The following is a 25279-nucleotide window of genomic DNA, read 5'->3' on the forward strand; positions in this document are numbered from 1 at the left end:
GAGCGTCGTACTCCTCCAGGTCGCGGGCACAGCGGCGCAGGAAGGTGTTCTCCCTTTTCCCGCCCCAAGCCTGTCCTCGTGCCTGGCAGACGTGAATGAGTGTGAGCTCATGCTGGCGGTGTGTGGGGCGGCGCTCTGTGAGAACGTGGAGGGCTCCTTCCTGTGCCTCTGTGCCAGCGACCTGGAGGAGTACGACGCTCAGGAGGGCCACTGTCGCCCGCGGGTGGCCGGAGGTGAGCACGCCCCATACTCTATGCCGTCATTATGCATGAGCGCTCTGCGGCTTACAGAGCGCTTCCACTGCTCCGGCTACTGAGAGGGAGCCTGGGCCGGGCCCAGGGCCGTGTGCGCAAGGGTGCTACTTAGGACAGGAGTAGAACACAGTGAGGAGTCAGAGTATGGCAAACGTCAAGACAAGAGGACGTCTGTCCCAGGTCAGGGAATGTCCTGGAGGCTTGGGGCTGTGACAACCCTACAGGGGGCTCAGGAAGAACGGATGCCAACTTACGGTACCTAGGGATCTCAGATTGAGCCTCAGAGTGACCCCAGGGAGCCCTTCGGTGAGGGAGGCCATGAAGCTGAGCTGAGCCTCACTCTCTCCTGCCCACTCCACCCCAGAGCTGTTGGGTTCAGCCTCTCACCCCAGGCTGGCCCAGGACTCAGATGGCCTCCTCTGACTTGGGGAAAATGAAAGCAAGACCTGGAACAAGGAAAGGTGGGAGGGGCTGGGGTACAGTGTGGGCTGAGGAATGGAGGGGCTGCCCATATGGTAGGCCACGGACTGGGGGCACCTCCTGTACTGGGGGCGGCAGGGAGCTATTCCAGAAAGAGTAGGGGTTTGGGCACCAGAAGAGCTGGGGTCAGTGCCACTTAATAGCTGGTGGCCGTGGCAAGTCACGTAGCTTCTCTCAGCCTCAACTGCCTCATGTGCAAAAGGGAGCTGATATAATACTGTCAAGAGCATCGAGGGAGACGATACAGGTAAAAGCATGCTGTACACTGTGAAGTGCTATATAAACGTAAAACCATGAAAATAAATTCAAAAGCTAGGGTGCCCCAGAGGGCCAGGGACAGACAGTGATAAAGGGCATCTATCACACGCAGGTCAGAGTATTCCTGAGGCCCCGCCAGGGGACCGCGCCCCAGGCCCCATCCGCATGGAATGCTTCTCCGGGCAGAACGGCCAGCTGCCCTGCTCCAGCCTTCTGGGCCGGAACACCACCCGGGCCGAGTGCTGCTGCACCCAGGGTGCCAGCTGGGGGGATGCCTGTGACCCCTGCCCAGCTGAGGACTCAGGTAAGGCCCCCAAGGGTCCCAGATGCTCAGTGTCAGCTCTGTACAGTGAATCTGGAAGAAGGGGAGAGAGGAAGGGGGGCAGAGCCCTTCTGCCTCTAAGCTTGGATGCCTCCCTGCACAGTTGAATTCAGTGAGATCTGCCCTAGTGGTAAAGGCTACATCCCCGTGGACGGAGCCTGGATGTTTGGACAGACCACATACACAGGTAACCTCCCTAGAGACCCTCCTCCCCAAACTCCGCTCACTTACAGGGGCCCACCCTGGTCCTCCGGGAGGCCCCCGGGAGAAGTTCTGCATGCAGCCCCGGCCTCCCAGGTCGCTTCCCTCGTTCCTGTCCCAGGGCTGACTACCTGCAGATTTGCAGCTGAGAGGTCTGCCCTGAGTCCCTCCTGGAGGTGTCCATATAACCCGACCTCGGTTCCTCTGCTCCCCCAAGGCTGAACCCTCCAGAACAAACCATGACGCCATGACTAACCCAGTCATGGGGCACAAGGTCAGGGTGGGGAGTACTTCTGTACAGAGACAGCTGCTTATCCCCCTGGCCCCACTTACAAAGCCAGAAACTTCGGGGAACCCACACTCAAGGTGGGTAGTTCAGGTATGAGCCCTTCGGTGCCCTAATCCTGAAGAGACGGAAATAGAATAGAAACAGAAGTGGCTTTCCTTAAGTGCTTGCTATGTGCCAAGCACTATGTAAGCACTTACCTATATTAACCTTTTAATCTTCATAACAGCGATAAGAGGTTAAGTCATAGTAGCCACATTTTTCAGGTAGGAAACGGAGGCAAGGAGAACTCAGTTGCCCAAAGTCACCGGACTAGCAAGTGGCCGCACCAGGATTCCCACCCAGGGAGCCTGGCTTTGGAGCCCCTCGTCTTAAGTTCTGTTTCGTCCAGCTCCTCCCGTCGTCTCTGCCCTCCCACAGATGCAGAGGAGTGTGTGATGTTTGAGCCTGGTCTCTGCCAGAATGGCCGGTGCCTCAACACGGTGCCTGGCTACATCTGCTTGTGCAACCCCGGCTACCACTACAACGCCGTCCTCAGGAAGTGCGAGGGTGAGGACGCACACCACCCCTCCCGGGCCCCATCAGTGCTGGTGGTTCCTGAGGCAGCCGGCGGGCCGGACGGGAGGGGAGCCGTGGCGCTGTCAGGGCTTGCATGTGAGCCCCTGTCGGAAAGGCATCCCTGGGGAGGCGCCTCGCAGGCTGGGCTGGGTCGGGGACGAGGGGGAAGCAGGGTGCTACTCTTCATTATCAGTTACCAGAAAACCTCCTTCCATGAAGACGGTCCGTGGGCAAGCTGCCTTGGTAGTGCCCCACATATTCCTTCCTTCTTTCTGCCACCCCAGATCACGACGAGTGCCAGGCCATGGCATGTGAGAATGGTGAGTGTGTGAACACCGAAGGCTCTTTCCACTGCTTCTGCAGCCCCCCCCTCACCCTGGACCTCAGCCAGCAGCGCTGCGTGAACAGCACCGGGAGCACTGGTCAGTAGGCCTGGAGCGGTAGGGCGGCAGGGAGACTGGCTCTGGGCTGGGAGGGCTCACGTGCCCCTGGGCCCTGTGCCACCAGAGGACCTGCCTGACCACGACATCCACACGGACATCTGCTGGAAAAGAGTCACCAACTACGTGTGCAGCCAAGCCCTGCACGGGCGCCGCACCACCTACACGGAATGCTGCTGCCAGGACGGCGAGGCCTGGAGCCAGCAGTGTGCCCTCTGCCCCCCCAGGAGCTCCGGTGAGAAGGGTGACCCGTGCCTGCTCAGAGGGAGGGGCCCTAGGGAAGGGGATGCTCTCACCTTGGAGGGAGGGATTTAGAAGTAGAGCAAGCAGAGTGTGGCCCTGTCTTCCATCCCTACTGCTTGGGGAAAAAGGGGGGGGGGGGGGAAGAGTACAGCCGGGAGCTCCCGGAGCGGACCAGTCGCAGCATGTTCCCTCTCCCCGGGCAGTGAGCCGGGGGACAGCACACCAGGCTTTAGCTAGCAGGAACTTGGCAGCTTCCGTCTCCCTCCTCCCTGACAGAGGTCTATGCTCAGCTGTGCAACGTGGCCCGGATTGAAGCGGAGCGGGAGGCGGGGGTCCACTTCCGGCCAGGCTATGAGTACGGCCCTGGGCCCGAGGACCTGCACTACAGCCTCTACGGCCCCGATGGGGCCCCCTTCTACAACTACCTGGGCCCTGAGGACACCATCCCAGAGCCACCCTTCCCCAACACAGCCAGCCGCACCGGGGACCACACACCAGTTCTTGAGTCACCCCTGCAGCCCTCGGACCTCCAGCCCCACTACGTGGCCAGCGGGCCAGGTCTGTGTTGCCGCCCACATGGGGAAGCGGTGGGCCCCGCAGCGGTTTCTCTCCTGCCTCCTCTACCTACTAATCACTGCCGGCAGGGCAGGGCCAAGGAGGGAAGACCCACCGAGCCCTCTCAGGTCACTCAAGGGCCAACTCCAAATGCCCGGCTCAGACCCTAACAACTCTCTCTGATAAACTGGCACAGGGGACACAAAGAGGTACAGGACACCACCTCGACCTCAAAAGCTTCCCTGAGGGAGCTGAGAGAACAAGGGAAAGCAGGTACACTCCGCTCTGTGTTTCTCCCTCCACGCCACTCAGTGTGCAGAATAACCTGCTCTACGAGCTCACACTTGTCACCTGAAATGTGCGTTAAGGATTTCTAATCACTTTAAAGGCCTGCTCTGGTGACTCGGTTTGTTGGTGGCAATGACCCCAGCATGCAGGACTGGGATTCTAAGAAGCCAGGCCTGGCACCTGTGCGACAGACGTAGCTGCCGCGAGCACAGCCCCTGCGTCAGACTAAGGCTGCGCGGGGATTAGGGGCCGGGTCTTTCTCAGGGGTTGGGAGCTGCTTAGAAAGGAGAGATTCAAGCAGATCCCTAGGTTCGGCTTTGCGTTGAGTGAGGGTAATCCCCTCTTGCTGCCAATCTCCTCCCCACAAAAAAACTATACAAAGATTTTAAACACCACCAACCACAACAAAACCAAAACTGTAGACACCCACTTGCTCCGGAGCCCTGGCACTGTGAAAGTAGTGAGTCTCAGCCTTCCTGGAGCTGACATTTAAAGCACCGCATGTCTCTGCCACCGTAAGTGATGACACATACTTATTTCTTAAGGATACAGCCTTTTATTTCAGCAGCTTTCCGTGAGGCATTCAGATCCTCCCAACCCGGACCTTAGGAGTTCAACAGGAGCAGCCCTTCGTGGTGGAGGGTGAGGGCCCCAGGGTCGGGTGCAAGGCCTCAGCTTCCTTCTCTGACTCCCTCCTACCAGAGCACCAGGCCGGCTTCGAAGGGCTGCAGGCAGAGGAATGCGGCGTCCTGAACGGCTGTGAGAATGGCCGCTGTGTGCGCGTGAGGGAGGGCTACACCTGTGACTGCTTTGAGGGCTTCCAGCTGGACATGGCCCACATGGCGTGTGTGGGTAAGTGTTGATCTGAGTGGCAACGCCCAGGGAGCAGGAGGACCCTGATGGCTCCAGGTGGAAAGGTCAGACCAGCCCCACTGCTCAGTTAGAAATACAGGACTGAACTTAGGGTGGCTGGGAAACCCACTGCTCCCCCTAGTGTGGCGTCTGGAGCCAGGCCAAGCCGTGAGAGCGTGCCAAAGGAAGGTCTCCTGCTGGGTACAGAAAACCCTTTCATGGAGATTCCTAGGCAGAGGAAAGGGACAGGGGAGCACGGTCACTCTCAGGGGCACAGCATGGGTTCACTACCACCTGCTCTGTGTCTCTGAGAAGCTTAGTTTTGGGCAGTGACTTCGGCTTCCGGCTGCCACGTGTAGGATTCCACTGCTGGGCAGGGGCCAGAGCTTAGTGGCCACAGAAGCAGAGGGACCCGGGTTCCCTACAGCGCTCTCTTCCCTCCCTTCCTCTTAGATGTGAATGAGTGTGATGACTTGAACGGGCCTGCTGCACTCTGTGCCCATGGTCACTGCGAGAACACCGAGGGCTCCTACCGCTGCCACTGCTCCCCAGGTTATGTGGCCGAGGCAGGCCCCCCACACTGTACTGCCAAGGAGTAGCAGTGAGGAGGGGTCGGTGTGGACAGCTACCTGGAAATGGGCCCCAGCCACAGGCAGGGGCCTAGAGGAGGCTTTCCTAGCTGGGAAGACACCGTGAAGAAGCAGGCAGAAGGCCCTGCAGCCCAGCCTCCCAGCCAGCCCTGCCTGCTTTTCAGCTCTCCCAGCTTAGGCCCTGGCTGTGAGCTTCTATCACTGCCTTCATGCTGCCATGCCCTTGCTTGGCTCAAACACCACCAAATGCTTTAATGCTTCAGCCACTGGCCGTGAGGATCAGTCTGCCACCTGTCCTGGCCTTGCTATGGGATGCTTACCAAAGGATGGCCCTCATCCACCCCCTCAAGCTGTGCAAACATGCAAGGTCGTTCGGCCTCACATTGCTGACACCCTTTCCCAGTCACGATCCACATAACATCCTGATGATTCCACAACTGGGTCAGAGGTTACATCTGCCCAGGTATGGTCCTTCAGTATCTCTTGAGCAAAAAAGGATTGGGGGACGTTTGGGGAGTGACTCCAAGGCCTCCTCCCAAGAACCATCACCTCAACCAATCTCTCTGGGCCAGATTTTGCCACCTGTCCATCCTGTAGCAGTTCTGCGGCCCCAGGCAGGGGCGGAACATCTCCTCATCTCAGAGGAGCAAGACTGATTGTAGCTTGCTGAGTGTGAGAGACGCAAATGAAGGGGAGCACGGAGACGGAGAACGCAGCAAGAGGGCAATATGAAAAATATGGGGAGGTGATAAGAAAGGGGGAGCCAAGGCTTTCAACAAGGCTAATGAAACTGTTCAGTAGCTTTGGGTAAACATTCGCAATCTACCCGCGGCAGCTCCCGTGCACCAACCACAGCAAGCCTGCCACAGGCCGGGGGCCCACCTCCGAAGACCTGTATTAAATAGACACCGCTACTTACAGGACACAAACCTCTCCTGGGCTCTCCTTTTGTGGATACCAGTTTGAGGTACTAAAAATAAAGGGGTCTGTTTTCTAGCTTGTGAAATACAGTGCAGTCTGGTTTAGGGGAAGCCAGATTTCCCATGTTGTTTCTTCTCTCTACTCAGAAGCCCTTGATGTCTTTCTTTCAAAAATGGCATCTGGCATCCCTCTCAGTTTATAAGGAGAGACCCACTCCATCCTTGGCCAGCTAGGAGTTTAGAACCATGGTGGAATAAAGAAACGTACATTTGGGCTCCTGTTTTTGTTTTTATTTCATATTAAACCAAATTTTTTTACCATGTTGTCTAAGCCTAAATATTAGACATGAGGCTGTGCCTATCCTTTTGCCAGCTCTGCCAATAGCCTATGATTAGAATCCAATGGGAAAAGATTCTTTACTCTTCTAAGACAAGGAAAGCTCTGCCTTTGCATTTGTCTGATGAAAGGCAATGTAATGAACAAGATGTGCCTGAAGACATGGAGATGGATACTATTAATCTGTCCTGTCCTACCTGCTGCTCTAATTGTCAGCCATCCCATAATAACTTATTGAATGCTTGTTATGTGCCAGGCACTATATTGAGTGCTCAACACAAATTTCATTTAATCATCCAGCAATCCTACTATTTTTATTCCCAATTTATAGATGAGGAAATGGAGACACGCAGAGTCCAAACAATTTGCTCTACGTCACTATACTAGTTGAGATGTTTTCAGCAGACAAAAATATGTAGTTCTTACACATATGAAAATATTCATAACAAAAAAAATGCGAGTTAAAACCACACGAGACACACTTTTAAAACTCTCAGATTGGCAAAGATCAGAAGTTTGTTAAGACTCCTAGTTGGCAAGCATCTGCTGAAAGAGGGACTCACATACACAGCTGACAGGGGCTTAAACTGACACAACTTCTGAAGAGGATAATATGGCAATGTCTTTCGAAATTATAAAAGCACTTACTCTTTGACTCTTCTAGGAATTTAACCTTCAGATATATTCTCACCAAATGTGAACACGTGTAAGAGGTTATTTATTATAGCATTACTTGTAACAGCAAAAGATTAGAAGCAATTAGTTGCTACTACGGAGGCCTAAAAATGAAAAAAAAAAAAAGGCTCTTAATACCTTGAGAAGAAATCCAAAATAGACTAAGCGGGGAAAGAAGGCTGTGTAACAAAGTGGACCATGTGCTGCTAGTTGTCTAAAGAAAGGGGGAAGACAACTGGGTATCTGCTGGCCTCATCCTCGCCACTCTGCCTTACACCCCATGGTTCAGAGAACTTCTTACCACTCTTCCATATACCCACTGGCGCTACGCCTCCTCCCAACCCTCGCCTTCCTGCTCAGCCAGAAAAACTTCATTCACATACACATATTTCTTTGTATCAAAAACACAAATAGCATCCTATGCCTGCTGTTCTGCACTTTGCTTTTTTCACTTAATCCAGACTTGCACATGAAGAACTCTCATTCTATTTTATAATTGTATACTATTCCACTGAATGGATAAATCATAATTTATTTAGTCAGTCCCCTATTGATGGACATTTCCATTGTTTCCTATCTCTTGCTATTATAAGTAATGCTATAATGAATATTCTTGTGTATATGTTATTTCACATTATATCTATGGGATTATACCTATAGGGTAAATTCTTAGAAACAACAGTGGTTTATGGGGGGGGTGACAGGGTGGATGGGTACAGGATTGGAAGACTTTTCACTGTATCCCCTTTTGTGTCTCTCTGAATTTTGTACCATGTGTATTACCTTTCCAAAAAAATAAAATATTTTTAAATACAGCTTTGGCCATAGACTGCTTAAATGCTCCCTTCTTTATATATATATTTATCTGACAATTAAAGCCACATAATTATTTCAAAACTTCCTAAAGCAAACTCCTTTAAACAGCCCTGTAGCATTTCTGTGGAGAAATGGCAAACAGGGATTTTAAAAGAGCAATCATAAACACCACTGCTAGATACCTAGAAAAGTAGAGGAATTTCCTGCCTTTGACACAAACATGCAAAACCGTTAATTATGTTGCAGTGGACAATGTTAGGTCCTGCACACTACCAGCGGCATGCTATCCACGCTCAGCCAGCATTTAAGGGAGGGCTACACCACACAATCAGTGTTGCCCACTTCTCTATATAGGATGCTCCTGCCAAACGTCATCCCTCCTCTCAGTGCTTTATAACAGAAGACTGAAATAACGGGTTTCAATTCTTAGAAGTTAGAAAAGTTACAAAGTTCTTCTTGGACACCTACTTTAGTAGACCTTCCTAATCTCTTACTTCTAAACCTGTTTTCTCCTAATCCCTTGTAATCTGTCGACATTCCCACACAAACTAAGGGTGGGTGGGACACCTACAGTTCACATACCACTAGTCACTCTCAATCACATAACTGAAGAGTACGATTCCACAAGGTAAGATCTGGACATTGACTAAGAGACCCCCCGCTTTGAGCCAACAACATAAAGCAGATTCACAACAGGGGCACCTGGGTGGCTCAATTGGTTAAGCGTCTGCCTTCAGCTCGAGTCATGATCTCAGGGTCCTGGAATCAAGCCCTGCTTCAGGCTCTCTACTCAGTGGGAAGTCTGCTTCTCCCTTTCCCTCTGTCCTGCGCCCCCCCCCCCCTGCTCTCTCAAATAAAATCTTAAAAAAAAAAAAAAAAAACCTGGGGCACCTGGGTGTCTCAGTCGATTAAATAACTGCCTTCGGCTCAGGTCATGGTCCTGGAGTCCCAGGATCCAGCCCTACATTGGGCTCCCTGCTCAGTGGGGAGTCTGCTTCTGCCCCTTCCCCTGCTCCTTCTCTCTCTCTCAAATGAATAACATCAAACAAACAAAAAACGCAGATTCACAACATAAAGCAGATGCAGGGCTCCCTTGCCTTTGGTTCTTGCATTATGCCTTACTAGGGCAAAGGTAGGGTATGCTGCCCCCAAACACTCTCTAACTTGCATAAATAAAACCAATTCTGCAACAATAAGGCCTTTCCCCTTGAAAGTAATGGGGAAGCAATCCCAGGTTCCTCAGATTGGTACAAGTGGTAGCAATCTCTGGGTCACCTGTCATCACATCAAAGTTTGTATATGTGCTGCCAAAGCGAGCACAGCATCAAAGTTTGATAGAGAAGGATGATCCACAGGAGCAGCCTTGCTGCGCTTGAGGATTGTTCAACACTTGAAATGAGCTTCGGATCAGTTCTTGGCTGAAGTCCACCTGGGCCCCTTTCACGAAGGCCAAGCTATCAGAGTCAACCACCACTCTTGCCCCACCCTGTTCAAATACCCTGAAAAAGACAGGAGGAAGACATTAATGACTATCATAAACACCAAAACCGTAACACCCTCTGAGCCCTGGGGTGCACATCCTGTTTTTCCAAATACAGGAGAAGCATTCCTTATTATCTAACAGGTGCTGCTTTTCTCTGAGGCAAAAAGAGTCAATGGAATAATACTGGTAAATGTTTAGGGATTTAGGCCTGGAATCCAGTCCAGCCTGACTCTACACTACGGACCTAGGCAGGCCAGCTTTCCTCCTATAACATAGTTACTCTGAATCATGACAACAAATCTTCACTGTATTCCCACTATGTGAGAAGGGTGGTGTTAGGCGTTCTTAGCAAACCTTTTAAATTTGAAATAAACGTGCACCTTTATCCCTCCCACACATTCTCTGAGGACCCACCCCTTCCTTCTTGCCTGTCGTCGGGGTTGATAACTGTATCCAGTGAAAATTTGTATTGGAATCCGGAGCATCCACCTCCCTCCACCTCCAGCCTTAGGAATTCTGACCCTTCGGTGATTTCCAGAAGTCTCTGAAATGCAAAAACGGGGATCAAGAATGCCAAAAGGGGGGATCAAGAATGCCAGGCAAGAAAGGTGGGCCAAGGGGAAGTCCCTGCACTCCTGGCCCTCTCCCCGGTACCGCCGCCCCGCGTCCGGCCTCCTACCTGGACACAGCTGGCGGTGAGGTGGATCTGCTCTTCGCCGGCCTCGGGGCTGGAGGACGACGCTTCCCGACGAGCCTGAGGTCTGCGAGAGGCCGCGAGGAGCCTGCTGCACAAGGGAGGAGGATGAGCCCGGGAGCAGAGGGGCACCTGGTGACTGCTACCTGAACAGCCTCACGGCAAACCTGACGACCTCCACCTGGACAGCCTCACGCCAAACCCTCGCCTCCCGCAGGCCTTAATTCCCCCCTTAGTTCTGGAGGCGCAGAACCTAACACCCTTCCCAGGTGCTGTCGTAGGCTTGTTACCTGCCCCTTGCCCAGGGAGCGACCGCCCTCAGCGCCGCGGCCGTTAGAGATAACCCGCGGACGGCCGCCATCTTCCTCCACAAACCTCCACAAACCCCAGCCCTCGCGTCGCCCAATCCCTTTCTCCACCCGGGCCTTCGGAGGCGGGACCCAGAGAGACCCCGCCTCCGAGCATACCTATTGGGTGGTGCTGGAGGAGAAGGGATTTGATTGGCTAGAAATGCTCCCATTTACGGAAGTGAGGGCGCACCAACAAAACCCAGCGGAGCGCCGGAGCAAGGAGGGGGCGGGGCGGAGATGGATCCAAGCCTGCGGGGCCGCGGTGCGGACAAGATGGGCGGAGATAGCTGGCGTCTGGGCGGGACCGAGTCAAGCTTGGCTCTCCGGACCGGGGGGCGGGGCGCGGGCAGGCCCAGCCCTGGTTGCTGGTGACGAGTGGCCTGACTGGGCTCCTCCCCCGGCCCGCCCCGGCAGGTTTATCTTGTGACTGAGGCTGTCGCTTCTTCCTTCCTCGCGCTGGGAACCCGTTCAGCTGCGATGCATTTCTTGGTCGCCGCGTTCCTGCTCTTGGCGTTCGGCGCCTCCGCCCTGGCGGAGCCGGTGCATTTCAAGGACTGCGGTGAGCCGGAACCTGCCCGAGATTCCCGCGCCCTCTGCAGGAGGCCCCACGGGAGCCCCGCGCCGAGACGCCCCGCTAGGTTGGGCGGGTCCCGCGGGCGGCCAGGCTGAGCCGCGGACGCGACGTGGAGTGGGCTGGAGTGGGCAGGGGTCGGGAGAGAAGGTGCGGGCGGCGAAACCCAACGGCACACAACTTTGTCTCTTTCCTGAGACGCGTGGTTGGGGACCCTGGACATTTCCTAGAGCTGGGCCTTTTGCTCAAGTTTTCTAAAGTTTGTAGGGCAGACAACTGAAGGTCCCAACGCTGCGCGGGGCGTGAGCGGTGGGGCGCAGAACTTCTTTTTATATATGCCTTGTGTCTTAGATGACCTCTCCCTCCCCACGCCGTTTGCTTTTATTTTTAATTTCCCTTTTGCTGACAAGTCAAAAGTCAACTCTCCTTTCCATGATTTACTCCATAACCACTTCCTTTGGGCTGTATAATTTTGTGATTCTTAATCACTGTTTCCTCCTACATATAAAACTCGTGTTGCTGGTCAGACCTTGTGATACATACCCCCCCCCCCTTGCCGCTGTGGTAGGGATCTTTGTTGGGAAACACAAAGGGGGAGGGGCGGATACGAAATAGTGAGACAAGTCTATGGAATTATTCGTTCTCTTGAAGTGAAAAGGTGTAATGTAAATGAAAGAAGACATTTTATAGAATCAGTGAGCTGGAAGAAAACTTGGAGATCCTGGAGTCAATCATTGAATTCCAGAGATGTTCGATAAATTACCCAAAGTCACCCAGCAGAATGGGAACGAGAATAAGTTTGATTCTTTATATCTAGTGCCCAGGTAATAGTAACTGCTCAATAACTATTTGTTGAAAAGTAAATGAGGGAATAAATACTCTTAACTATATCATCAAAATTCATGTTGAGGCAAAAGCAAAGTTAGGCTAGGGGACAGGATTGATTAAGGAGTAAAGACTGCTGGCCTCTTAATACTTAAATGCTATTCCACTGAACTGCTGGCACTTGAAAGATGGTATTACCACCTCCAATTACTGCCTTTCCCTCCATTAAACTTAGTGGCCAAATTTGGATGAAGATATTATATTAACTTTATTAACTCGCTCAACCCTCAGGATGTTTTACAGATGAGGAATCAGGCACATGGAGTAACTTTCCAAGTTCCCACAGCTAGTAAGGAGTAGGAAATTAGTGGGTGTTTGTGAACCACTTTGGGTTTCAGTGGTAACATTAACATTAAAACAACAACAACTATGGAAAGCAAATCCAGATATTGTTCTACTCATTTGAAAAAAGCAGAAGTCCACCTATGGCAAGAACTTGTTAAGGGAGGGGTGGTTTCGGTTACAGATTTTCAATGGACTTCGGAATTGGGAAATAATGTAAAAACTTCAGCGCCCACATCAAAGGGTTTTCAAGTTGAGTTCCACTTTACCACTGACCCTTTCCCCTGGAGTGGTATTTCTTCACGTAAGCAATGGGACCAAGCAAACTGGTTTTGCTATTTTTGCCAGTTAGGACTGAGGAGTTTGTTCTGTGGACATTGAAAGTCCAAGCACCTCTTCTCAGTAAAACTGGATGAAGGAGCTACAAGTACTCCCCTTTCCTCAGGTCCTACTAGATCACGTGACCCAGGCTGGAAAGAAGCAGGTAGAAGTGGATGTTGAAAGCTCTAGCATAAGCACTGATTTTCAATAGGTTGTTGATTCAAGTTCCAGATATTTTTTTTTTCCTGTCTGTAGAAGATAGGAGGACAGTGGAAGACAGTGCTTGAAGAAGAGAATTCTTACAGGTGTATTTTGAGAACTTTGCCCATGATGGAGAAGCATGCTGCGGATGAGGGACGGCAAGTTCTTCCTTACAGACCTAGCTGGAGCAGTATTGGTCTGTATGATGAAACTGTCCCACCCAAGAGCAGGCACAGGCCGAGAAAGCCAAAGTGCATCTACACGAGCTTCTCTTCATATCCTATAGGCTAAGCTAACCTGGTGACTGCAAAGGAGAGGCCCACCTTTTGTGTCAAAAAGGAACTAGCTAACCCACCCAGGAGCAACTATTCTAGACTAAATTCGAGGACTGAATCCCATGTGATGGTAATAAAATGAACACTTACTTGTTACACTTACAATAAAATGAACATAGCACTACTATGTTGCAAACACTTACCTAAGAGCTCTAAGTGTGTTACCTCACTTACCCCCTGAGGCAGTCACTGTTATTTTCCCCAGAGGGGTAAAGTATCTTGTTTTGAGGTTTCTCAGTAAGTCATGGAGCCCATGAGATTGCAAACCCAGGTGTCAGGTCCCAGAGCCTACCTCTTAGCCATGATGGCTGAGCTTAAGCTTTCCTTGGGGTGGGGGTGAGGGGGCACCTGGGTGGCTCAGTTGGGCATCTGCCTTCAGCTTGGGTCATGATCCCAGGATCCTGGGATCGAGCCTCAACAGGGAGCCTGCTTCTCCCTCTCCCTCTCCCTCTCCCTCTGCCTGCCGTTCCCCTTGTTTGTGCTCTCTCTCTGTCAAATAAATAAATAAAATCTCTGAAAAAAAAAAGCTTTCCATGGCATAGGTGGTGTTAACAGGCAGTTTGCTTGCATTCTCTCCATTCAGCTGTCCAGTTTCAGGGGCCTGGATGATGCAGTGGGATTTTTAAAAATTTTTACTTAACCTGTTTAGGTCAAGCATTTATTGGGAACAAACAGCACTTTTGTCTTTGTTTAGACTGCAAAGACACACACCGTGTCTCAGAGACACTTATTTTGAAGAACACGTGTTTCCAAAGTGGAGTGTAAGCCTATATGCTGCAGATGCATTCTGAAAATCGCTTTCCCTGGTAGGGGTTTACAAAGCTGGTCAACCACCAGTTTAGAGCAAAACCAGGACAGGATCTGAAGGACATGGCGGGGCGGGGGGGGGGGGGGGGGGAGCAGTTCAGGAGCAGCCAGTCTCAAGAGTCCAGGTGGATAGGGCAGGCCTGAGGCTTGAGCCACACTGTGCCATGTGTATGCTGCTTTAAATCCCACATGGGGATGGGAGGAGGGGTGGGGATGACTTTCCCTGGTGTAGCCCTCCCAGGGTATAGAGCAGGGGAGCTGGCTTTTTATACTTAACTGATTTTATTCATTCTCAGCCATCAGATACAAAGAGTTTCCTGGAGAGCAGAGCACCTTCCCATTAGGTAGGCAACAGCATAGGTGGTTTCTTTTCCCTCCTATTCCAATTCATTTTTCTTTTTTTTAAACAGGTTCTGGGCTTGGAGTTATAAAGGAACTGAATGTGAACCCATGCCCCACCCAGCCCTGCAAACTGCACAAAGGCCAGTCTTACAGTGTCAATGTCACCTTCACCAGTAGTGAGTAAAAGTGGCTCTTGCCTTCAAGTTTATCTTAAAGCCTAACAACAGTCTCAAGTATTGGAATGAGCGTGGGGTAGGGGCATTGCAGTCAGGACGTCTGTGACCTCCCTTCCAAACTGTGCAAAGCTCAGACTTACCTTCTGTAAGGTTTAAGGAATTCATTTGGGACCCAAGAAAAAATCTCAGCTTCACTTCTAGAAAGGGCATCTACCATGAATCCTTTCCTTACTTTCTATCCTGTGGAACTAGACGGGGCAGTCCAATAAGAAATCTCAACGTTCCTGTCATCTTCTTTAAGCCTAAAGACAACTCTAAATACTAGAGTTGTTTTCTCTCCTGGATGATACCCTGCCCCCTCTACTGTCCCAAACCAAAAATGTACCTTCTAAACGAAAGTAATCCCCAAACCAGAAAGAAACAAACAGAGCCAATATTCTGGATCTGCAGGATAACCTAATAGCTCATAACCCTAGTTGCCCTAATTTTATTGTATTTATTCCCCCTGCCCAACTTGTGATATGGAGGGCAGAGGGATAGCAAGAAATGTACCTCTTCTTTCTAATCTTACCCAGTTTCTAAAGGGTTATCTCTTACTGTTACAGCCCATGGCATTTCTGTGGAGATTCCTTTCCATTTTGTTCTTAATTTCTAATGGAATCCTGTGGGCAGGTCATTTGAGAATTCAGAAACCAATCTTCTAAAACTCTAAGATACCCTGTACACTTTGACAGAAGCTGATATAATTAATAAACAGAAAGTTTACTGCCAAAAAACTCAGTTACTCTGTTGGGTAAGGTTATTTATGTAGCTCTGATTTTCCTGAGAAACTGAAAGACAGTGAAGAGCAAGGTGGGGGTGAGAGCAAAGAAAACAACCCTCTCAGTTGATTTTTTTTTTTTTGGAGTGAATACTTATTCGGTAGCATTCACAGAGGTATTAAGCATAACTACAAAGAGAAATAGACCCTAGGAATTAAGAAGTACAGACTTTATGATTTGCTATCCTCGCAATGCCGTTGCTTGGGAACATATCTGAATTTTTTACTTAGGGTTTAGTATAGGCTGTTCCCTTCACTATCTGATTCTCTTTTGTTCCTCTTAGATATTCCATCTCAAAGTAGCAAAGCCGTGGTGCATGGCATCGTGTTGGGTGTCCCAGTGCCCTTTCCCATTCCTGAGGCTGATGGTTGTAAGAGTGGAATCAATTGCCCCATCCAAAAAGACAAGACCTACAGCTACCTGAATAAACTACCAGTGAAGAATGAGTACCCCTCTGTAAGTGACCTTGTCATTCAGGACGCTGAAGGCCTATGACTAGATGAGAAATCTGAGGAGAGGGGGCAGAAAGAAAAGATTGGGGTCTTTCATCTCTCTATGATGAAGAAGCAGAAGCTTGGGGGCTGAGGAGGAGGAGATGAGTTGGAGTGTTAGGAATCCTGAGGTAGGACAGATAATTGTCACCATGTCCCTCTGTTCTTTGTCACCTCTTGATGCCATTTTGATATACAGTGTTTCCCTGGATCTTCATGACCACCCTTTGCTGAGGCAATATTATGTCTGTTTTATGAATGACAAAATTTGAGCCTCCGATGTTAAGCAATAGGCTCAGAAATATTACATCTAGATCTAGAGCCAGGCCTTGTGACCCCCAAAACCTGTGCACTGTTAAAAGATTTTAGGCAGGGGCGCCTGGGTGGCTCAGTCGTTAAGCGTCTGCCTTCAGCTCAGGTCGTGATCCCAGGGTCCTGGGATCGAGTCCCACATCGGGCTCCCTGCTCGGCAGGAAGCCTGCTTCTCGCTCTTCCACTCCCCCTGCTTGTGTTCCTGCTCTCGCTATCTCTCTCTCTGTCAAATAAATAAATAAATAAAATCTTTAAAAAAAAAAAAAAAAGATTTTAGGCAGGTATCAAATAGTTCAAGATGTCAAGTTGTTACCAAAAAATTCTGGTTTCTCCATTAATCTCTTAAGAGAGCAGTAATGTCCCAGCTCCAGAGCAGAGAGGTCACTTTTTCCACACAATTCTTTCTCCCCTGCATCCATCTCCAGCCCCTACCTTCCCCTCTGACTCACCCTGCTATACCTACTTCTTTTTCTACCAGACACTTGTGAGGCAGAAGCTGTTGGAATGGGCGTGTATTAAAGATAGGAATCCTGATAAGAATGGAGGAAGTAAAGGGATTCCTGTTTTCCATAAAGGAAAACAAGCTGCATTGTTTTGAAAGGAAATCAAGGAGAACCCAGGAGCAACCTGGCCATTTATTTTCTAGAAATGGCAAGTCATTAAAGAACATTGCAAAGAGACTCTAATAGAGGGTATCTGTGTTTAAGGGATGTCGGAGACCCTACAGGTCAAGAACAGGTTTGTAGATTAATTTGCAGGGTATCCATAAAATCACTGGCATTTCTGAGTCTCTGGTCACTTACATGGAATGTCTAATTAGGGCCTGCCACATAGTACGCACTTAGTATATGGTAGTTATTGTTAAGTGAATTACATTTCATTTGAAAAACGGCTTAAACTGTATTAATTTAAGCACTAAGTGAAACAGTTAACGTATACTAGTCTTTTTTTTAAGATTTTATTTATTTATTTGACAGAGAGAGAGAGACATCGAGAGAGGGAACACAAGCAGGGGGAGTGGGAGAGGGAGAAGCAGGCTCTCCGCTGAGCAGGGAGCCCGATGCGGGGCTCGATCCCAGGACCCCGGGATCATGACCTGAGCCGAACGCTTAATGACTGAGCCACCCAGGCGCCCCAACGTGTACTAGTCTTGAAAAACTTAAAAGGTTCGAGAAGCCAGGTATCCCGGTCACTCAAATGTTGTGTTGTAAAGAAACATTTGAGTACAAATTAGAGGTAGTAACTAATAACAAGTAAGGAGTTGTCTACATAAGAAAGGACTGGAAAATTATTGGTGATTTATTAAGAATTAGAAGGGGCAGTTCATAGTATAACATATCAAAGCAGAGATTTCTAACGAGGTGTATTATTAAAAAAAACAAACAAAAAAACCCACAGCTCCAGGAAGGTATAACAGCTCCAGGAAGGTATTGCTACAAAGCATTATTGTTCCAGAAATTATTCATACAATCATAAACTTCTAGGGACATCCTTTGTGTGTTGACATCTTCAGTACCAGTAACAAGGTATTTTGTTATGCCTACGAATCTGACATTCTACTCTCTGCTCTTAAGTGGTTATGCTTGGAAAAAGCTGGATCAGATTGCCAAACACATAAGAGATTGTTTAAATGTAAAATTCTCTCCTGTGCAAGGCTTCATTTTGTACCATTGATCTAAGAGGGAAAAGGATGCTTTAGAAATTATATCTGAGGAGCTAATGAGGTGAGTATGTGGTGCCATGAACACCGCATCACAGATGTGACTTGGTTTGCTCTTCTGAGCTTAAGGCCACAGGCTGGGTCCACATCTCAGGCAGCCTTCGTGATGGTGTGATCTAAGAAGAAAGATCTGAGGAATTAGGCAGTTTGTTATTAGGATTCATAGTTAAACCTGTTCTGGATCGAGGCGAGGTCCTGCTTTCATTTTTCCCAATTTTTTTCACTTTCTCCAGATAAAACTGGTGGTTCAGTGGGAGCTCCTGGGCGACAAAGACCAGCGTCTCTTCTGCTGGGAAATCCCAGTGCAGATTGAAGGCTAGATCTTTTGCTGCCAGTATGTCCGTCTGGGGGTGAGAGAGCACAGGAGAAATCCAGTCTAACCTAAATCAGTGCCATAAGATGAAAGGAATTTCTACACCACTGTTTTATGCCTCTCAGCCTCCAGAAGGTTCCAGACCCTGTTTCCTGAGAGCTCAGAACTATTGCCCTTGTAATATCTTTTGTGAAGGGTTGGAGGAAAGAAGAGAGAGGGAGGGATAGGCATGGATTGAATTGTCTTCAGTGTTTTTTGCTGTTGGAATAAGGAGGGTCCAGCCGGTCAGGACCCGAACGAGGCTGCGTAGGGCTATTGGATAACTTGCCCTCGGGTTATCGGCCTTGGCAGCAGAGCACGGGTTCCAGACCTCCCCCACCTCCTGGGATATTACGTCTGCAAGTTCCTCATCTCCAAGTGCCTCCCGGAGTCAGTGCGTTGGGCCAGCAGCGCTAGCTCCGCCGCTTCGACGACAGTGACCTGCTGTTCAGTGGTGCCCAGCATCTCGGTGGAGGGGAGGTGCTCTGCCGCAGAAACCCACCTCGGAGCGGCCAGTCCTCTATGGTGATCTCCTGTCTCCTTTTCTGTCTTAGGTGGTTTTCATTAAATGTAGCACTTGATCAGCAGATGTTTGGTTTTTTTTTTTTTTTTAACAACACTAACTTGTGGCCTCTTTATGCACCTGGAAATGTCCTTTTGAAATAAATAAAACTTGGCAGTCTTGTCTTCTGCATGTTGGTGGTGGTCACCTGCTTCTTTCAGAGTGTTTTCCCCCAGATCTGTGGAAGGCAGACACCCGGTCCCATGGTCCTGGAGTGCGGGAAAGACATGACTCTTTCAGACACTGCCCTTTCTGCCTTCTTCGCCCAATTAGACTTACCTATCTGTTTTATACAAAATGACATTATCATTTTGCTCTATTTTGCACACTCTTCCCACCAGCAGGTGTGCTTGAGAGAAGCAGTGAAAGCAAATACCACCTAGTTGAATGATAACATCTGAAAGGTCAAGGGAACTAAATTGGGGGCGGGGGTTGGGGGGGGGCAGAGAGTAAGAGGTTGCAAGTTGGCATGAAGCATAGTAGTCTTTTGGGAGCCTTAACCGTGAGGAAAGCCCAGAAGCTTAAAAATGAAATGTGAAGTTGTGGCAAATAATGGCTAGCCAAGTTAATTAAATCTTGGAGTTTACTGCTTTTGAAGTGCAAATACAATCATGGGGCATGTATTTTGCTGCTTGTTTTTATCAGTGTACTGTCAATCAGCTTTTAGCAGTCACAAGTATTACGGCCCTATTCATGAGTGAGTTGGGGAATGTGGACTTTGAAAGGCCATCCCTTTTAGGTTGGGGTGCTTATGCAGCAAGTAAGTCATTTGGTCCAGTTCATTTCATCCCACTAACTCCACTAGAGCCTTGGAGTTCCTTGGCTTGTGAGTTTCCCAGGAAAACCACCAGGGGACAGCCATAGATCAGGAATAAAGTTATCAGCAGCCAAGGCTTACTAGTTAATTCCTAGAGCCATTCAACCACTGTCCTCTGTAGCTGAGATACTTTGTGTATCCTCTCATGTTGTATCTAGAGGGTCAGCCCGTTCATGGGTCTCGCCATGATGGGCCCTAGGTCTATCAGACTTGGATGGCTCCAGAGGAGGGTAACTACTGTGGTTTCTGGCTTCAGACTGCTGGTAGTTGGATCCTGTCTTCACCAATTCATAGGACTACCAGTGCAGTCTGCAAATCCCTTAACCTCTCTGCTTCTGTTTCCTTATCTGTTAAATAGGGATAATAAACAGGGCTGCGGGGCCTAAACAGGTTGATGTGTGTAAAACACTTAGAATGCCCTCCGGCCCATAGTGCACAGTTGGTAGATGGTAGCTATTATTCTAGGAGGTAGACCTTGTTCCTCATCTAGAAATAGCAGGAAAATCAGAAGGTTCAATCGGATGTGTGATGATATGTCACCTCAGAAAAATGAGCTCATCCTCTGCATGGAACTTTTGAGATGCCTGGAAACGCTCAGTTCTCCTGTGTGCCGGCTTTCTCCCCGCTCCCAGAAGACTGCTCCCGTCACGGAGCGCATTCGAGGCTCAGGGCGGCCTGCCCTGCATTCCATACTTGTGCCCTCATATGTTAAAAGAAGAAGAAAAAGTAGTGCAGCTAGGACCTACCCTTCAGTCAGAGCAGAAAGGTAATGCAACAGCTTATAACTGTTTACCAGCCACTGCGAGGCTACACAGAGCCCGCCGTGTGAGCCAGGTAGTGCCCCCGTGGGGGGATTAGTTTGAAAGGTCGCCTTCCGTACAGACAGTCCATAGGCGCCCCCTGAGTCATTAAAGCATTGAGAAGCACTGAACCTTAGGCTACATAAGAAAGGTCATGCTCTTTCCAATGACAGTCTCATACTTTTCTAGTCCACTGAGCAAGCCGTGGAGGCTCAGACACAGCTCCTCTCTTGCATGAATTCCGGGGCAGAACAATCCCAGACTCCGGTCATTAAAAAAGCAGGAGGAGCACCCCTGCTTACAGAATAAAAGGAACCCGATATCCAGCATCTCCAGTTTGGGAGAGGGGTAGGTGGGAGGGCTGACATTTAGTCAGGTCTTCGGGTTAATGAAATGCAGTAAGCATGGAGTAATTTCCAAGCCTGTACATTTGGTTTTGAAATCTTAGTTGATTTTTTAAAAGAAACAGTTAAGATTGATCTTAATTATGCTTTGCAAAGGTTGATAAAAGTCTGTTCTGTGAGAAAACCCACAGACGTAGGGGAAGTGACTTGACATAGATGAGGGCCAGGCCAAGGGAAGCTGATCTACGATTAGCCATTCAGGTCTGATAATCCAAAAAGCAAATACTGCTTAAATGACTGGGTTGCTTACTGAGGATAATTATTTAATAAACAATACGGTTGGATCTGGGGAGGGAAATGGTTGGTATGAGGACAAGGTCACGGTTCATAGGAAGAACACTGATACAGAGGAAAGGGTTATGTGTGAGAAATGTCACTGAGGTGATAGTCATCTTGAACAAGTGTTTCTCCCAAGGGCCCTTTGGAAGGAGACAGAACTGGAAACAGAGCTTGGAAGATTTAAAAGCGTGGGGTACTCGAGAGTGTGTGTGTGTGTGTGTGTGTGTGTGTGTGTGTGTGTGTTGGGAATGGGAGGGGCATTGTTGTGTGACCTGAGGTAGAAGGTGGCACTGGCTCTCCGCAGATACTGCCTAATATCATCCTTAAAAGAGTTGAGTCATTTTGGGTGGTTGTGTCTTTTTCTATGAAGAGAATCCCCTGGCCCATCCCTCAGATTCCAAACTGAAGCCTATTCACTTACAGCTGTCAGTTGACTAGCAACTAAATGGTCTGGGTGTTGGTTGCTATGGAAACAGCTAAAAGGCCCATTGCTATGGGAACCTACCATGCTCTCCAAACCAGGGGTTTGGTTCCTAAAAAGGAGTGGAGGGCAGGGTGCAGGGTGGAGCCTAGGGGATGGGCTGCAGAGGCGCTTGAGGGTCCTGGAAGAGGATGAGCAAAGTGGGTGAGGCTGGCTAGCTCCTTGCCACCGGGACAGAAAAGCAGTGACTTCGCACACTTTCTGCAAGCATCCCCACCTGTTCTCTGTGTGCCACCCCCTGGTAGCCACAGAGCACGGGCGCTCCCTATCCCGAGTGGAGAGGAAGGGCATGAGACCTTGGGGCAGACCTAGCATGCCAGGGCCATGACCTTCATCTGCAGGGGCTCTGCGAGGGAAAGTCTTGGCTCCTGTCTGCATGGCAGGCTGTTCTCCATGCATCCTATGTCCCAGAGAAGCAGCCAGCAGGTGAAAGGAGCTGAGCCTGGCTGCGGGTGGATCAGGCCGATAAGGAGCCTGGCAGACAAAATGGATGGCTGCTGGCCTTGAATGTGGCAGAGGTACTGGGGGTTCCGCTGAGGAAGCAGAAGGCTGGGCAGCAAGAGCAGGGTCTGCTGTCAGCACTGGAGAAATTCGCCGCTCTGCTCTCTGCCCCCTACCCACCCCCAGCATACCTCTACCACAGAAGGTACTGCAGATGGAACAAAATAGGAAAGATGAGGATTGACAGAGTCTCCGAGGATGCGCACAACAGTCGTAAGATTCCTTTTCGAGTTTTGCAATCAAGGGAAATAACTGACATTGGTGTTTGGCGCCAAGATGACTGGTTCTGAGACAAAGAGAAAACATCATAGGGGCTCTGCCAATAACTACTGGTAACGTGGGGTGTATAAATTGAAGGGATTGGGCTAGTTAATCTCTAAAGTCTCTGTCAGACCAACAGTTTATGATCCATGGAGACACTGAAGGGAAGTTTTGGCACCACAGGCAAGCGGATGCAGCCTAATCACACCCGTGAGAGCGAGGAACCTCCCTGAAGTCCAGAGAGGCTCAGGACTAAGACTAAGACCAAGACATTTGATTTAGAATCCGTCTCAGACATGTTTGGCCCAGGGGACTTAAACCTGCTTCTCCAGAATTCCGAAATGCATGGTCTTGATTATTTTTTTTCTCCTAATCTTGCCCTCTGCCTGGAGCTGTTGGTCTCAGTCCCTCCCAGGGAGCTTTAGAGTCTAGGAGCCTGGCACCAGAGAGAGAGAGAGGAAGAGAGAGAGGCCACCCAGCATGTGCACTGCTCCAAGGGATAACTGAACAATTTCCCCAGGATCCGTGAGGAGATTTTCACATTTGGAACATAGTTGTCTATAGATTTCTATAACATTTAAAATTGTAAATACAAGCTGAGTTTATATCCCCCCTCCAACTCGTCCCCGTTGATTGACTTTGGTAAGTTATTTAACCTCTGAAGGCCTCCATTTCCACAGCTGTAAGATAGGATAAGAATACCCACCTCAGGGCGGTTCTGCCGATGACCTGAGGTGGTGTCTGCGAAGGGCTCAGTGCAGTGCCCATCTCTAATAAGTACCTGATTATTATTATCCTCCCAGATAAGAAAAGAAGTTTGCAGCCATGGAAACTGCTCAATGGCCAGAATCATAGGCATTTGCCATGGATTTGTCTTCCAAATTTAATTCCAGGTGCCATTCAAGACTAATGTTCCCTCCACTGGTCTTCCCTGTGGTTTGCCTTCATTAAGGCAGATTCTAATCCTCTCTCTTTAGGACGCTTAACCACATTCTTTTTTATGTATAATTTTCGTCTGTCAGCTTACCTTCCTAACTAGACTGTAAACATCTTGAGAACAGAGACTGCCCTTTCACATTTAAGTAAATGCCCAAAACGCAGCACTCAGCAGTTATTTAGTGAATTTTTTTAATACAGGAAAATGTCCTGATTTTTTAGGTTTTGAATCTGACCATTTAGTTCTATCGTAGCTTTGGTCTCCAAAGGGGCGGGAAGAGTAACGGTTGATTTGGTTGCATTCTCCTGAAGAAGGCACAAAAGTGCCCTATCCTGGGTGGGTCGCTGCAGAGCAGGACTCGGGCTCACATCTTGTAGAAGCCAGCTGTCATGTACGCCCAAGACTCATTGGCAACACTAGCTTGTCTCCAGCCTGCAGGCTCCCTGGACCTGGGCTCAGGAGGAAGTGGCTCCCCTCCCCGTCTGGCTTCTGTCTGTCTTCAGTTCCATTCAGCAAACCTCCTGACTGCTCCTGGCTCTCCTGTCTGAGTCATGATCATGGCTCTGTAGCTGCACCTTGTATCAGCTTGCCTCTGGAAGGGCGAGAGAAAGCGGATCTGGCTTATCCACCTCTCTCCCTTCTCTGGTAGAGGCTAAATCCCTGCAGCCTTTGGCAGAACCCCCCACTCCCTCCCTTGGCTTCCCACCAGAGCTTGCCCATGCTTGCTCAGCAGGAACAAGGCCCAAAGAGCTATCAGAGCATCTCCCAGACTGTGGCTGAGACTGAGAACCATCTCCTCGCAAGGTGGGTAAAGCAAAGTGCTGGGGTAGGGAATAAGGCAGCGGAATGAATGTAGGAGAAAAGCCTCTTTGCCATGTGACCTTGGATGAATCATTTAGCCTTTTTTAGTTGAATATCTCATAGAGGTGGTGCAGGAACAAAAGGAAATGATGGGTGTGCACGGGGTAGCTTGGAAATACGAAAGTTACTCATGCTCAGAATAATATCATAGGCTAGTGGGGAGGACTAGCAATTTATCCTTCAGATTTCCCTGCCTCGTTCTTACTGACTTGATGGGCTGGACACACCCACAGAAAACCCCACAAGAAACACAAGGTCCTGGATTTGATCGCTACAAAAACAAGTTTAAGATTTGACCACCAAACAGATGTTTAATGCAGCTGGCTCTCGCATAATGTTTGCTTAGTCCTGAGGGCACAGAAGGCTTAGGCAGCCTCTCACTCTGTCACCCTGATCACCACGCAGTCTAGTTGAGTTTATATGGGCAAGACAGCATGCTATCCCCCAGCCAACACTTCCTGAGCCCCTGTTTTGTGCCTGGCACAGTGATGGGCCTTGGGGACGAAAGAATGAGTAAGGCAAGGTCCCTGCCTTCAAGAAGCTCAGAGTCTGGTGGGAAGCAAACCATCACAGATACGGTGGCACAGTGCCAGTCACAGGTGCGGAATGCCATGGCAACCAGAAGGAAGAACAGTGGGGGCGATTTGGTCTGGGAGAGGCAGAGCCAGGTCAGGCGTCTTTTGGGAGCCAGGCCGGAAACAGAGATGTCTATCCCTCTACTCTCGATCTTTGGTCATCCCTCAGCTATCCTTCCCTCATTCATTCAACAAACATGTCCCCACCCTTCATCTTCTGAGATTTGGGGGAATATTTATTGTAGTGAATTGACCTCCTCCCGAACTGCTGGTTGATTCGTTTTTATTTAAAGTTCTTCTTACTTCATTGACCCTGGAACTAACTAAGCACATTTGGTTATGTCCTGACCATGAATTCTGGTCACCACTCCCCAACCTATCTGACCCACTTCTCCTTTCTGTACACACTCCGGCCACACTGGTCTTCTTTCAGTTCCTCACACCAGCTGTCCTCCCTTCCCTCAGTCACACGACTCTTAAACATGCTGGTCCCTCTGCCCCAAATGCTCCTCTCACTTGGTTAGCATTCATTTAGTTAACTGCTGCTCATCCTCTACATTTCCACTGAAGGGAAGCCTTCCCT

At 49.5% G+C, this 25279-nt stretch overlaps 3 protein-coding genes across 9 annotated transcripts in view; 2 read left to right on the plus strand and 1 right to left on the minus strand.

The window, feature by feature from the left end:
• LTBP2 (latent transforming growth factor beta binding protein 2) overlaps nt 1-5355 on the plus strand; it is a 100790-nt gene extending 95435 nt beyond the window's left edge. For 5 of the 6 annotated variants that reach the window (XM_021679788.2, XM_021679785.2, XM_021679787.2 and 2 more), the window contains 9 exons: nt 90-233; nt 1105-1296; nt 1418-1501; nt 2222-2350; nt 2644-2781; nt 2867-3034; nt 3319-3600; nt 4588-4737; nt 5191-5355. In XM_021679788.2, the coding sequence (XP_021535463.1) occupies nt 90-233; nt 1105-1296; nt 1418-1501; nt 2222-2350; nt 2644-2781; nt 2867-3034; nt 3319-3600; nt 4588-4737; nt 5191-5336 (1433 nt within the window). In that variant the 3' untranslated portion in view covers nt 5337-5355. Of the gene's footprint in view, nt 1-89; nt 234-1104; nt 1297-1417; nt 1502-1732; nt 1865-2221; nt 2351-2643; nt 2782-2866; nt 3035-3318; nt 3601-4587; nt 4738-5190 lie in introns of those variants that run through there. The other variant, XM_021679790.1, reaches the window with a different exon arrangement.
• A 3728-nt stretch (nt 5356-9083) lies between these two features.
• ISCA2 (iron-sulfur cluster assembly 2) lies at nt 9084-10649 on the minus strand. 2 transcript variants are annotated; one of them, XM_021679561.1, is made up of 4 exons: nt 10543-10649; nt 10238-10340; nt 9987-10102; nt 9084-9574 (listed from the first exon to the last, which is right to left on the minus strand). In XM_021679561.1, the coding sequence occupies exons 1-4, from the start codon at nt 10611-10613 to the stop codon at nt 9400-9402; spliced, it is 465 nt and encodes a 154-aa protein (XP_021535236.1). In that variant the 5' UTR covers nt 10614-10649; the 3' UTR covers nt 9084-9399. The 2 variants fall into 2 exon arrangements, with proteins under 2 accessions (XP_021535236.1, XP_021535235.1); XM_021679560.1 differs by having other exon boundaries at nt 10238-10343.
• A 328-nt stretch (nt 10650-10977) lies between these two features.
• NPC2 (NPC intracellular cholesterol transporter 2) lies at nt 10978-18805 on the plus strand. The gene is made up of 4 exons (XM_021679559.1): nt 10978-11161; nt 14415-14522; nt 15627-15799; nt 18100-18805. The coding sequence occupies exons 1-4, from the start codon at nt 11080-11082 to the stop codon at nt 18184-18186; spliced, it is 450 nt and encodes a 149-aa protein (XP_021535234.1). The 5' UTR covers nt 10978-11079; the 3' UTR covers nt 18187-18805.
• The last annotated feature ends 6474 nt before the right edge of the window (nt 18806-25279 follow it).

Source organism: Neomonachus schauinslandi, chromosome 9 (genome assembly GCF_002201575.2).
Source record: "Neomonachus schauinslandi chromosome 9, ASM220157v2, whole genome shotgun sequence".
NCBI classification, from domain to species: domain Eukaryota; kingdom Metazoa; phylum Chordata; class Mammalia; order Carnivora; family Phocidae; genus Neomonachus; species Neomonachus schauinslandi.